Source organism: Antedon bifida, chromosome 2 (assembly GCF_963402885.1).
Source record: "Antedon bifida chromosome 2, ecAntBifi1.1, whole genome shotgun sequence".
NCBI classification, from domain to species: domain Eukaryota; kingdom Metazoa; phylum Echinodermata; class Crinoidea; order Comatulida; family Antedonidae; genus Antedon; species Antedon bifida.
The window spans coordinates 6,007,378-6,019,767 of NC_136227.1; the positions used below are offsets into that span (position 1 = coordinate 6,007,378).

At 33.1% G+C, this 12,390-nt stretch overlaps 2 protein-coding genes across 3 annotated transcripts in view; one reads left to right on the plus strand and one right to left on the minus strand.

The window, feature by feature from the left end:
* LOC144835972 (chloride channel protein 2-like) overlaps positions 1-12,390 on the plus strand; it is a 44,207-nt gene that overhangs the window by 28,153 nt on the left and 3,664 nt on the right. For both annotated transcript variants that reach the window (XM_078691120.1, XM_078691121.1), the window contains exons 13-18: positions 6,708-6,805; positions 7,286-7,401; positions 7,910-8,043; positions 10,197-10,381; positions 11,000-11,045; positions 11,902-11,930. In XM_078691120.1, coding sequence (XP_078547246.1) covers positions 6,708-6,805; positions 7,286-7,401; positions 7,910-8,043; positions 10,197-10,381; positions 11,000-11,045; positions 11,902-11,930 — 608 coding nt within the window. The remainder of the gene's footprint in view (positions 1-6,707; positions 6,806-7,285; positions 7,402-7,909; positions 8,044-10,196; positions 10,382-10,999; positions 11,046-11,901; positions 11,931-12,390) is intronic.
* LOC144835976 (uncharacterized) lies at positions 751-5,358 on the minus strand. Its single transcript, XM_078691127.1, has 2 exons — positions 5,222-5,358; positions 751-3,232 (listed from the first exon to the last, which is right to left on the minus strand). Exon 2 carries the CDS (start codon positions 3,230-3,232, stop codon positions 1,067-1,069), a length of 2,166 nt encoding a protein of 721 aa, XP_078547253.1. The 5' UTR covers positions 5,222-5,358; the 3' UTR covers positions 751-1,066.

The following is a 12,390-nucleotide window of genomic DNA, read 5'->3' on the forward strand; positions in this document are numbered from 1 at the left end:
CAATTTATGTTTAATTAATAAGAAACTAAATATAAAAGTTACAATATATAAACTAAAATGCTGAATAATTAGCATATATTGATTTTACCCAGTATACATTATCAATAATTATATATTTTGACTCTGTTTTCTCCATATTCTGCCACAGCTACTCTCCCTCCATAGATATTATGTTGATCTAATGTAACCCAACATTATTTATTTGTTTTATAAAAACACCATTTTGTTATCAAATTGCTGTAGTTTATGTCTACTTGATACCAGTATGTTCTCATCACAATCTATGGCTATATTCTGAGGGTAACATAACCATCTATTCTACTATGCTCTATGAGAATTCTCATAAATTTACCATTTGGATCAAACAGTTGTATTCTGTTATTCAAATGATCTACAACAATCAGGTTCCGTTCCTTTGTGAGAGCAACATCACTTGGTAACTTCATTTGACCGTCTTCGCTACCCTCTTCACCAATTTCACCAAGAAAGTCTCCATTATCAACATTAAACTTAGTACACAGTGAGCTTCTCTGTTGGCCACATACTTGGTTTTAGTTTTCTTATTTACTGTCCAGCCTCCGGGATGTTTTATTATGCAATTTATTGTCACGGAAACAGTTTTGTTTAAATAAATCACTATAATATTTCCAAAATAATAATTTTAGTTACAAAATTATGTTTTATAATCTTCATATAATGCGCAATTGATTCCCAGGCTTTCAAAACAATTGATCAGGTGGTCAGCAGGCCTTAATATTTACTTTACATATTTTGATCTCATTCAAAATCTTTATTTTTGTTGAATGTACAAAAAATAAATAATAACAAATATGCTTGGTTACATTTGATTAACTTTTATTATTTACTTGATACTATAATTTTTATTATATCTTGTTCATATCTAAGAAATGTTGATTTGATATAAAGTTTTACATTATTAACAAATTTAAGTAAATTACTAATTATTCTCAAACAACACAGGTTTGTTGTTTTTCATCAGTAGTATTGAATGTGCATATAGAATTTGTTTTTCTGGTAGTTTGCTCAAGTATATAAAATGTGCTATTTAATAATTATATATTTTTATTTTGTTTGATTTCCAGTTTGATACAGCTACCCTTCTTGGTTTCACAGAGATTATTGCAATTCCATAAGGTTCATCTAATCCACCATCATCATATATTCGTTTGAGAAAAACTCCATTTTGATCAAATAATTGAAGTTTGTTATTACTTGATACCAAGAGGTTTTCCTCATAATCTATAGCTACATAATGAGGACAGAGAACATGACCATCTTCCTCACCTTTGCCTACAAGAATTTTCATAAACTTATCATTTGCATCAAACATTTGTATTCTGTGATTTCCAAATTCTACAACAATCAGGTTGCCCTCCTTTGTCAGAGCAAGTCCATCTGGGTAATGCATTTCTCCTTTTTTGCTACCTTTTGAACCAAATTGTCCAATAAGTTCACCACTATCAACATTAAATTTAAACACACAATTACATTCCAAATCTGCAACATACATGGTTCTAGTTTCCTTATTCACTGTCACTCCACGTGGTTGTTTTAATGTTCTTTTACCAAATGTACGAATTTGTTGAAATTTATCATCACACTTGACAACAGTTTCGTTTAGGCTATCACTATACACCATTTGGCCATTACTCATTTGATGTATACGAACAACCTCTACATTGTCTGGTATCTCTATTCTACCAATGAATGAACATTCTTGATTGAACTTCAATAAGTCTTTACTAAAACTAGTTACAATTAAATTGCCTTCTTTATCTAATATTACATCATTTACTTTTTTATCCTTGTTATGTACTTTAAGCTCTCCTATATTATCAATGGTATGCACAAGTCCTATCGCTTCCACCTTGATATTCACTGGTGATCCTTTGATTTCTTCTCTTCTAGCAGTAATCTTCATCTTCCAATCTCCTTCTTTATGACATCTTCCTGTTATTCTGTACTCTACACTTCCTTGATGTTTCACTTCAGTTGCTGATTCTTCACCTGATTCATTATATAAAGTTGCAACCAATACAGATTTCTCACTTTCTACTGACCTTGACACAACTTTCACTTCAAATGGCTGTCCTTTTGTGACTATAATAGGTACTTTATCTTCAGCAACCTCATATGCACATTCAACATTTGACATTTTACCAATGCCTTCCAAATCTATTAACTTATCCAAGTTTTTAGATGGAATGAAAATAGGAGCTTTTATCTTGATTGATTCATCATACTTTGATTCCAGGGTTTCTTCTTTAACAGCATCAATATTTTCCTCATGAGATCTAAGTGTTTCTCTTTCTTCAGGTTTGTTCATCATTGTGTTAATTAATGGCAACATCTCATTAACTTTCAACAGCTTTGAGTCAATATTTTTAACTCTATTATCAATAAGCTCTTTGTTTTCTTTGTCAATTTTGTCAAGGTCCATCAACATTGCTCTTGTTTTCTCCTGAGCCTTTTTAATAATGTTTTCTTCTTGTAATTCAATCGCTGTTCTGCATAATTTTAATTTTAATTCAAAGTCAGATCTTTCTTTCATGAAGCTTTCCCGTGTTCCTTTTAGTTTTTCTTTAATTTCTTCCGCACTTTTTATAACTTCTGTAGCATTTTGATTAAACTCGTCTACAGCCGTCTCGAATGGAATCACATTATGTTCATTTTGATAACAGCGTAAAACGTGTTCACATTTCTTACATCCACTTTTAAGACAAATTCTGCAATAAAATTCAAGCATGCAGTCCCTGTGATATATGCATTTATGTGGCAGATCTTTACTTTCGCCTTGAATTTTGTCCAGTGTGTACAATGCGTGGTTTTTCAATACAGGAATGATTTTATGATGTGTAATACATTGTCCACATAGATACATTTGACATTCAGAGCAGTAGTATTCAGGTTGCTTATCACAGCTTGAGCACTTTGGTGGTTTTTCAGATTCAATATTCCCAACAAATTTAACTTGATAACTTAACATTTCATTGGTAGTAAGATCTTTCAAATCAAATTGATTTAGGTCATCGTACGTCTTACAACATTTTGGACATTTTATTTTGCCGCTTGTTTTAATCAAACTCTGCAGGCAATGAAGACAGTAACTATGGAGGCACTTAAGTGTTTTTGGTTTTTTCAGTCTTTCTAGACAGATTGCACATTCAAGATCATTCTTGTCTAAGAATTGTAATGCTTTTTGTTCCGACATCTGTAAAAAATGAAACAACTAAGTCTATAAATAAAGCTATCTAATAAATATCTATAATATTATGTTATGCGAATATATTGAACAATTTGTGTAATTTAAAATTGAGCAAGGATAAGTGTACAGATTATTTTGATTATAAAAAAAATGTTACAGTACAATAATAATAATACTTTCTATGATTAAATAAGTTGTAAGAAAGATGAAACAAAGGTGACAAAATCAGCTAGATGTTAGTATAAATTTGAGCTACCGTAATTTAGGCACAGAAAACCAGGAAGTGATGTCATAGTCTAAAAATACTTTAGTTTCCAAAATATTCAGTAGCTGTTGCTGATTGGCTAATGCAAGGATAGTTATGTTGTATTTATAGAAGAAGGTTTATTTGTATATTAAGTGCTTAAATTTTTTTGCACATTTGGCGTATCATAAAATTTTGCGGACCGTGCGGCCGTTCCAAGGCAAAACCACGTAACTCGCATTTTGGTCAATTTTGAGATTTTTTCATTTGGGGAATTATTACAAATTTTTGAACAACCTGTAAAAATTTCAGGTTTCAGAGATCATTATTTTTAGAGATAGTACCACGTATCTTTAAGCAAAAAACAAATAATTCTAGTATTTTCCAAGGCAAAACAACGTATCTACCAGATACGTTGTTCTGCCACGGAAATGCATACGATTTTCGCTTCAAATTCTCACAATCAGCTAAGTTACGTAATTTTTAGACAGAAACCGCTGATGCATGACAATATGCATAGCAACGATCTCAACTAAAAGTAAAAGATATATTAAACAATACTAGGCTTATTAGGCTAGACAACTAATTTAATGTATTAAAATTTATTCTAAGAATTAACTATATTTACGAAAAAGTTCAGGCAAGCTTGAAACTAGGCTAGGCTATTATTTTTGACAGACCTAGGCCTACCTAATCTAGCCTAGGCCTAGTATCCCAGTACTGTGAATGGAACTAGGCTAGGCCTAGGCTAGTAGGACGGCCGTTTTTGCATTGTTGTACGTGGGCCTTGTAGTAGCAGGTTAGTACCGTAGTAGGTAGGCTATAACATAATAATGTAAGTCTATATCATAAATAGTAGATCAAAATGGCTAAGCCCAGCTTCAAATGCACTCTTTGTTAAGCCAACCTAGTTGGTAGGCATTATTAGTGATTGCAGCCCTCCCTGTTGTTCAAAAAGAGTTTCAATCCATTGTTTTAAAAATCATCACAGTTACGTTGTTTTGCCATGGAATGACCACAGTTACGTTGTTTTGCCACAGGATATCGCAGTTACGTTGTTTTGCCTAAGAAATGACTTTCATTCTATACACGTCATTTCCAAGGCAAAACAACGTATCTGTTAAAAGTGGTAATAACTTTTGATAAAATTGTTTAAATTATTCAACATTTCGTATTTACTAATAATTATTATTTAGATATACTCATGCAAAATTTCACATCATTACGATAATTTGTTGCTGAAATGCAAACACTCAAACTTCAATTCAATTTTTCTCGAAAAGCAACATTTTGTAGTTACGTTGTTTTGCCTTGGAACGGCCGCGTGACCGAAGCACTTCCGCTCTCAATCGATCCGACAAAATCAAAATAAGCTGATCACTTTTTTACTTTATTTTTCAAATAATGATGTAATGTTGATGTAACAACAGGGATATCGATACATTAAATATTGTATTACAAGCATATTTTCTTTATATAAACTGTATTTTTTTAAATGACAATAGAACTTAATTTTGCAATAGTACCTAATTTGCCGCCTTTAGACGCCAAATTAAGTGCGGTACCTAATTTGGCAGTGGTACATAATTTGGTGTGACTCGCCCTTCTGGTTATTTTATTTAATAATGCATAGTCTTTTTGACTTAAACAGTTAAACCAGATTGAAAGGATTGAAAATTGCGCAAGGATAAGTGCACAGATTATTTTGATTATAAAAAAAAATGTTACAGTACAATAATAATAATACTTACTATGATTAAATATAAGAAAGATGAAACAAAGGTGAGAAAAGCAGCTAGACGTTAGTATTGTAAAATTTGAGCTAATCTAGGCACAGAAAACCAGGAAGTGATGTCATAGTCTAAAAATAGTTTGTTGGACTTTCCAAAATATTTAGTACCTGCTGCTGATTGGCTAACACAAGGATAATAATGTATTTGTATATTGTTAGTGCTTATTTGTGTAAAGTTTGATTACTACACAATCCCAGGAAATACTTTTAGAAACAACTTTTTAATACAAAATTAAATTAAAAAAAAAACTGTCTTTTTTTTATTGTTCAAGTTTCAAATATTCCATAAAAAGAAAGGATTTAACGATTGTTTGCAGTCTAAAGTCTACTGATACACATTGCTGCCTTGTCTGATTGGTGGGTTCAATGGGAGTGGGTGAAACCATTATCAAATAGGTGATAACATACTGATTTAATAACAGCTATTATTTCCCATATTCAACTCCTTGCCAAAACTGTATCCAAGCATATTCATACAGATGTTTACATTTTTCAATAACAAATCATTAAACCTATTACATCACATGATGAAAATATAGTGTTCAATTTATGTTTTAATTAATAAGAAACTAAATATAAAAGTTAAGTGCTCTATGAGCTTAAGTGCTCTATGAGCTTGTATGTCTTTCTATAATCTAAAACAAAAAAAGAATTTTTTGTAACTTTTGTAACTTATTACTGTTCATTATTATGAATGCATTTCTTTAATCATGGACCATTTGTAAGAACATTATTTTTAATGAAAATGTCATCCATGTAAAATAAGTTTATAAATAAATAAAAAATAAATAAATAAAAATGAGAATTCTCATATAAATTTACCATTTGGATCAAACAGTTTTATTCTGTCATTCAAATGATTTACAACAATCAGGTTCCGTTCCTTTGCGAGAGCAACATCATTTGGTAACCTCATTTGACCCTCTTTGCTACCCTCTTCACCAATTTCACCAAGAAAGTCTCCATTTTCAACATTAAACTTAAGTAAACAGTGAGATTCTCTGTTGGATAAGCATATATGGTTTTAATTTGCTTATTTTCTGTCAAGCCTCTGGGATGTTTTATTATGCAGAAACAGTTTTGTTTAATAAATCAATCTATAATATTTCAAAAATGATAATAAGTTATAAAATTATGTTTTCATTTTCACACTTGTGCTACTGTAAACAGCGCATAGAGTCTATTTGTATTTTGCGCAATATAAATTTAAAACTATTAAACCATTAAGATCGTCGTTCTGCATATTTGTATTCGAGATTCAAAGTCTGACCTTTCTTTAGTTATAGTATCGTTTGTTCCTTTTCAAAACTTCTGTAACATGTTGATAAAACTCATCTACAACTATTTTGAAAGGAATCCCATTATGTTCATTTAATAACAACTATTACTGTAGCTCTACAATCAATTGGAGTACCAATTTATACTCTTTATTATTATTTTATCAGGTGCGGCAGCATTGTCTGGTAGTGTTACACATACTATCTCAACGTCTGTTATTGTTTTTGAACTTACTGGGCAAATAACGCATATTCTTCCTGTTATGGTAAAGTATTTTTTTGTACCTTATGGTGCTTATAATTTATTTTATTTCCAAGTTTTGTGTACAATATAATATATATGATTAATTTTATGAGTGCAGGGCTTAAAAATTCACCAAAATAAACTAGCAATTTTCTTGTAGATTTGTGATATAAATTACTATTTGAAATTTTAAAAACTAGTTAATTTGCTGGTTTTTTTTTTGTAGAATTAGTTAATAATTTACCAAAAAAATGTCTTGTTGGCTAGTTGGATTATTTACAGCCCTATATGTTTCCATATGTGCTTCTTCCAAAAACGACCAGGGTAAAGATATATATTCTAGAGGGCCCCAGTGGAAAGCAGTGATATCACTGACCTGGGATTCCCTCTCTAAATAAGATTAATTAAAAAAAATAAAAAATTATTTATCTTATATCAATTATTATTTAATCATCAATTATTCTTTTTACAATCGAACATTTTTTCATTTTTCCTCTTTCAGATTGCTGTATTAATAGCCAACGCAATATCCCAGCTTCTTCAGCCTTCCATATATGATAGTATTATTCAAATTAAACGTCTTCCATATTTACCTGATATCAGTAGCTCTGGGCCTAGGTACGAATAATAATTTTTTTTGAGAAATTGAATTTATGGCATTGAATAAGTTAATCCTATGATCGAGTGTAATCCCACCCCCTTTTGGGTAAATTCAAACATAATACTTTGGTAAATCCCATTGTTAATTCAAGTATAATCCCATTCCCTGAGACTATACTCAATAATATACAGTGCAGTTCTTTCTTTTAATGTAAAGGATAAATACTTACCACTTATAATACTTTATAGACATATTTTGAGATAACTGGTCAATTCAAGTGATAGAGTATACCCCCAAGAGTCGAATAAGACAAAAATCTCAATTTCGAAAAAAATATAGTTAAGCCCTTTTCTCAAAGTAAAGTATACAGTTTTGTTTTTTAGAATATATAATATATATGACAGAGTAATCCTATCATTGTGTTTATACCCACCCTAATATAGGATATTCAAACTTTAGTAAATCGAGTGTAATTCTACTCCATGGGACTATACATGATAATATACAGCACTTTTTTCTTTTCAGAATTCATAATATATATGTAGAAGATATAATGGTGCGCGGTGTCAAGTTTATATCATGGTTATCACATTATGAGGAGTTGCGTGACCTTCTGGAGCAGTCAAGCCTAAATTCATTCCCATTGGTTGATGCTCCAGGTAAATATTCAGCAAATTATACACATCTTTTTGTAATTCATTTCTGAAATATTTATTTCCTAGTGTTAATTGAGAGTAATACCGTAAATTAGTTACTATGGTAGAACCAATCATTTGTGACAATCCTTTTTAGGGGACACATTTATTAAGGGAACACTTTCATGTGAAACGAATCAAGGGAAATGTATGTTTAAACAGTCAGCAGCTATATGGTAGAAACCCCTATTAAGGGTAAACTTTAATATTGTGTGTCCCCCCTTAATAGAGGTTTATATAACTATATAGTGTTAAAAGTATATTATTTAAGCTTGCCAGATGATATCCAAGTTACAACTCCCTTATATGTTCTTGTCAGCTAACTTTAAAATTACCTCCAATAGGTTTTTATTTATTTTTATTTGTTTATTTTTTATTTATACTGGGTGACCTCTTCAGTCAAAGACTGGTCTCCCAGAGTCCAGTTATGATCAGTGGCTGAGTGACTTGTGTGTGTACTAGCGCACCGGGGTAACCCCCTACTGGTCTCGAAACATGTACTAGGTTCTTTAAAGTGCACATACTGGACCTACGGTTTATATTCCTTATCCGAGAAGACTCGTTCTACCACCAGAACCATGAAGCGACTGAGCCTTAAACCCTTGCCGATGTTATGGCTACGGAATTACGGTTCCACTGCATTAACTGCGGCCCTGAGTGACTTGTGTGTGTACTAGCGCACCGGGGTAACCCCCTACTTGTCTCGAAAGATGTACTAGGTTCTTTAAAGTGCACATAAGCTAGATATGTATACTGGACCTACGGTTTATAGTCCTTAATCCGAGAAGACTCGTTCTACCACCAGAACCATGGAGCAACTGAGCCTTAAACCCTTGCCGATGTTATGGCTACGGAATTACGGTTCCACTGCATTAACTGCGGCCCTGAGTGACTTGTGTGTGTACTAGCGCACCGGGGTAACCCCCTACTTGTCTCGAAAGATGTACTAGGTTCTTTAAAGTGCACATAAGCTAGATATGTATACTGGACCTACGGTTTATAGTCCTTAATCCGAGAAGACTCGTTCTACCACCAGAACCATGGAGCAACTGAGCCTTAAACCCTTGCCGATGTTATGGCTACGGAATTACGGTTCCACTGCATTAACTGCGGCCCTGAGTGACTTGTGTGTGTACTAGCGCACCGGGGTAACCCCCTACTTGTCTCGAAAGATGTACTAGGTTCTTTAAAGTGCACATAAGCTAGATATGTATACTGGACCTACGGTTTATAGTCCTTAATCCGAGAAGACTCGTTCTACCACCAGAACCATGGAGCAACTGAGCCTTAAACCCTTGCCGATGTTATGGCTACGGAATTACGGTTCCACTGCATTAACTGCGGCCCTGAGTGACTTGTGTGTGTACTAGCGCACCGGGGTAACCCCCTACTTGTCTCGAAAGATGTACTAGGTTCTTTAAAGTGCACATAAGCTAGATATGTATACTGGACCTACGGTTTATAGTCCTTAATCCGAGAAGACTCGTTCTACCACCAGAACCATGGAGCAACTGAGCCTTAAACCCTTGCCGATGTTATGGCTACGGAATTACGGTTCCACTGCATTAACTGCGGCCCTGAGTGACTTGTGTGTGTACTAGCGCACCGGGGTAACCCCCTACTTGTCTCGAAAGATGTACTAGGTTCTTTAAAGTGCACATAAGCTAGATATGTATACTGGACCTACGGTTTATAGTCCTTAATCCGAGAAGACTCGTTCTACCACCAGAACCATGGAGCAACTGAGCCTTAAACCCTTGCCGATGTTATGGCTACGGAATTACGGTTCCACTGCATTAACTGCGGCCCTGAGTGACTTGTGTGTGTACTAGCGCACCGGGGTAACCCCCTACTTGTCTCGAAAGATGTACTAGGTTCTTTAAAGTGCACATAAGCTAGATATGTATACTGGACCTACGGTTTATAGTCCTTAATCCGAGAAGACTCGTTCTACCACCAGAACCATGGAGCAACTGAGCCTTAAACCCTTGCCGATGTTATGGCTACGGAATTACGGTTCCACTGCATTAACTGCAGCCACTCACTTGCAGTTTCAAGATTATATCCAATCAGTAATCAGAAGTTTATCAAAGTATTGTATTTCACTTATTCTACAGAATCAATGATACTGTTAGGATCGGTACAGCGTGAAGAACTTGAAGATCTTATTGACAAGCACCTCGGTCGCCACGCAAGAATTCAATACAAAAAAGACAAACGAGAAAAAGCTGCCGTCGACTCCGGTCGTCTACCAGTACAGACAATAACGCCAGCAAGCAGATTCACGATCGTTGCGTACCATGTAAGTTGTTTTGTGATAAAAACATTATATCACTGGTGAGTCATGTGGCCGTGAGTTAAGACAAGGGGCATCAAACAATATAATAATGATGGTATAGTCTTATATAGCACATAATACAATGTTTCTAAGTGCTTTACACACAAAAATGATCCATAAGATATCCTAAGATAACCAAAAAAAAGGAACAAGTAGAGGAACCATTTACACCGCTCCGTTCTGCAGCACATTGAAGCTCACATATGAGAGCTCGCTGGAACAGAATTCACAGGAGCTCGAGTGAAAAAGATATCTGTCTACCCTACCCTACCAAAATAAGAAGTAAAAAGATGTTGCAATCTCACACTATTGTAAATGTTTGCATACTGTTTTTAGTGGATTAATTAATTAATAGCAAAATTATTAATTATTGTTATTAATTAATAGTTATTTGTATGTCTTTTCTTGCAATATTATTTATAATAAATATATAAATGTTCTCTTATTTTTAACACCATCAAAGTTCCTCCACAACAAATGCATTTTTAATCAACTTATCCTTGTTGTTAGTGTATTTTGTGACAATAACATGAAATGGAATAAAAAACTATTTTGAAAGAATTTATTTTTATTTCTTTTCAGTCAAATGATGGAAATGAACCTAACTTAACCATTCCTGTAAGAGATGGTACGTACACAAAGTAAAAAATATAGTAGCACACCATGTAGCCATAATAATACCATATTCCTGGTCTTGCAAAAAAATGTCACTCAAAATGCAGTACCATTAATCAGTTTAGTCCTGTTTATTTCTGAAAACATATATCCATACAAAAAGCAAAAGAGCCCAAACAAATTTCATAATTTAATAGAAAAACCTATTCCAAACTTATGCATACAATAGAATTCTCCATTTATTATAAAACTCTTCTCTACACTATCAAACTTTATGTGACTGTTTTTAGAAACATTCAATAATCGCATTGTTATAATGCAGAACACAGTTCATTCTGAATATATATATCCAATCTGCAGACAGTACTGTTTCGATCTTATTAGATCTCGTCAGTGCAACTCAGGTTTCGAAATGAAATGTACCGCAGAACTGGCACAATATATAGGCTGAGCCTGGTATGCGGTACATGGTACACTGATTATGAACACAAAGAGTGCACAAGCTCAACGAGTGTGCTTTGCAAAATGCTAATAGTATTCACAACAAAAATGCACCGTTTCGAAATTAAGAGTGCTCTACAAAACAACATACTATATATGTATATAGCAGAAAGTAGAGGAGCGTAATATCCAATCTGCAGACAGTACTGTTTCGATCTTATTAGATCTCGTCAGTGCAGCTCAGGTTTCGAAATGAAATGTACCACAGAACTGGCACAATATATAGGCTGAGCCAGGTATGCGGGACATGGTACACTGATTATGAACACAAAGAGTGCACAAGCTCAACGAGCGTGCTTTGCAAAATGCAATATATATGTATATTTATTGTAAATTTAACTGATTTTATTTATTTACTTTATTCACAGAGTCTAATGGTAGTCTGTCAAGTAGAAGAGTAAGTCAACAATTGTTTTGATTATGAATAGATACTATTTATTATCAAATAAGTAAATATTAACAATAATGTATGCCAAATGTTTGGTTTCAATTATGAAAAGATACTATTTATTATCAAATACAGTAAATAACAACAATGGTTTATTTCAAATACGTGTATGATGCCAAATATGGTCCATATTTGGTGGTATATGCAAAATATGGTCTAATGGCAAATATGGTGTATACCAAATATGGTATATTGCAAAAATGGTGTATGCCAAATATGGTGTATACCAAATATGTTTGCTAAAAATGTATGCCAAATATGTATATATAAAGTTATGTATAGATGAATTATGATGTAGTTAATATAGTAAAATAATATTTGCATGAAATAGTGTGTAATATATGATACTGTACCCAATATTTAAATTTGAATGTAACCTTCATATTTCCTTTTTTTTAGAATTATTATT

What these genes read in the sequence shown, in the direction of transcription:
- LOC144835976 (XM_078691127.1), bottom strand. Translation starts at nt 3,232, where the DNA reads ATGTCGGAACAAAAAGCATTACAATTCTTAGACAAGAATGATCTTGAA.